This window comes from Molossus molossus, unplaced genomic scaffold (assembly GCF_014108415.1).
Source record: "Molossus molossus isolate mMolMol1 unplaced genomic scaffold, mMolMol1.p scaffold_m16_p_15, whole genome shotgun sequence".
In the NCBI taxonomy this organism is placed as follows: Eukaryota; Metazoa; Chordata; class Mammalia; order Chiroptera; family Molossidae; genus Molossus; species Molossus molossus.
Window position 1 is genome coordinate 46552215 of NW_023425350.1, and position 1358 is coordinate 46553572.

At 41.8% G+C, this 1358-nt stretch overlaps 1 protein-coding gene across 1 annotated transcript; it reads right to left on the minus strand.

The window, feature by feature from the left end:
• Positions 1–539: 539 nt before the first annotated feature.
• Positions 540–947, minus strand: LOC118631022 (60S ribosomal protein L32-like). The gene has a single exon (XM_036263334.1). The coding sequence runs from the start codon at positions 945–947 to the stop codon at positions 540–542; it is 408 nt and encodes a 135-aa protein (XP_036119227.1).
• Between the last annotated feature and the right edge of the window lie 411 nt (positions 948–1358).

Sequence of the window (1358 nt, forward strand, 5' to 3'; positions counted from 1 at the left end):
GGCATTAGAAATATTCTATGTTCTAGATACACGAATGTCTCTTCAGATTCTGCCCGCTTGGTCTAGTGTAGTGAGTCAAGTTGAGTGTCTACTTGAGGCAAAATCTATATGTAGCATCATAAGTCCTCTTGTAGTTGTAAATGAGATTTTAACATCTTCATATTTGCTTTGCTTTATGAATTATTTAGACTACCCTTATTCTGGGGGTTTATAGGACAAATTTCTAAGATGGCTTTATGTGGTATGAATATGGGCAAATCGTGTTGAAATATCCATAAGAGAATATGACAGAATATGTAACAAGGGAAATGACCTGTTAACATAAGGGTCAGTGATAGTGACATAATCAGTTCAATAGCAGGAATGATCTTTATTTAGATCCCAAGTAAAACCCTTTAATCCCCCTGGCTCACAGGATACATTAGGTCTGCCGAGAAGTTTACATGTCATGTTGCTAAGTTTTATCCCTGCTGACTTTTTTTTTTTTTGGCAGAATTTTATGGTTTTATTAACACAAATACAATGTGTACACAATCTGTTTATTCATTTTCTTTGCTGCAGAGCCTGGCATTGGTATTGGTGACTCTGATGGCCAACTGGGCTGCTCTTTCCACAATGGCTTTGCCGCTCTTTGAGGAGACATTGTGAGCAATCTCAACACAGTAAGATTTGTTGCACATCAGCAGCACTTCAAGCTCCCTGATGTTGTGGACCAGAAACTTATGAAAGCCACTGGGCAGCATGTGTTTTGTTTTCTTGTTGCTCCCATAACCAATGCTGGGCAACAAGATCTGGCCCTTGAATCTTCTGTGCACCCTATTGTCAATACCTCTAGGTTTTAGCCAGTTCCGCTTAATTTTGTCATATTGGTCTGACTGGTGCCGGATGAACTTCTTGGTCCGCTTTTTGACAACCTTGGGTTTCGTGAGGGGTCTGAGGGCAGCCATGGTGCCGAGTAGGAGATTGCAGCCAACTCCGTAGGCAGCGCCAAGGAAGAGGGGGAGGTGGCGCGCGAGGCCTGATGGGACTTGACCTCTCTCCCTGATGACTATTTTTGCAGAGAGCACTTCCTACGAAGATTTTGTTCCAGTCTTTTGGACCATGTTTTCATATACAAATAAAGGTAGCGAGGGATTAAAACAAAATTTCTCAATTGGGCTTTAAGAGGAATTTCACCAAATTCTGGAAAAAGAATGTGAAACCAGTGCATTCCAAAAACAGTGATGAAAAAATGCTCTGCTCACACTGGATTTCCCCTTTCCTCCCCAGGTCTGTCTACATGTTTCTCTCTGAGGAGAAGCCCAGACCCCTATCTTTTTTTTTTTTTTTTTTGGTACATGCCCCCAGTGGAACCGAAC

What these genes read in the sequence shown, in the direction of transcription:
- LOC118631022 (XM_036263334.1), bottom strand. Translation starts at nt 947, where the DNA reads ATGGCTGCCCTCAGACCCCTCACGAAACCCAAGGTTGTCAAAAAGCGG.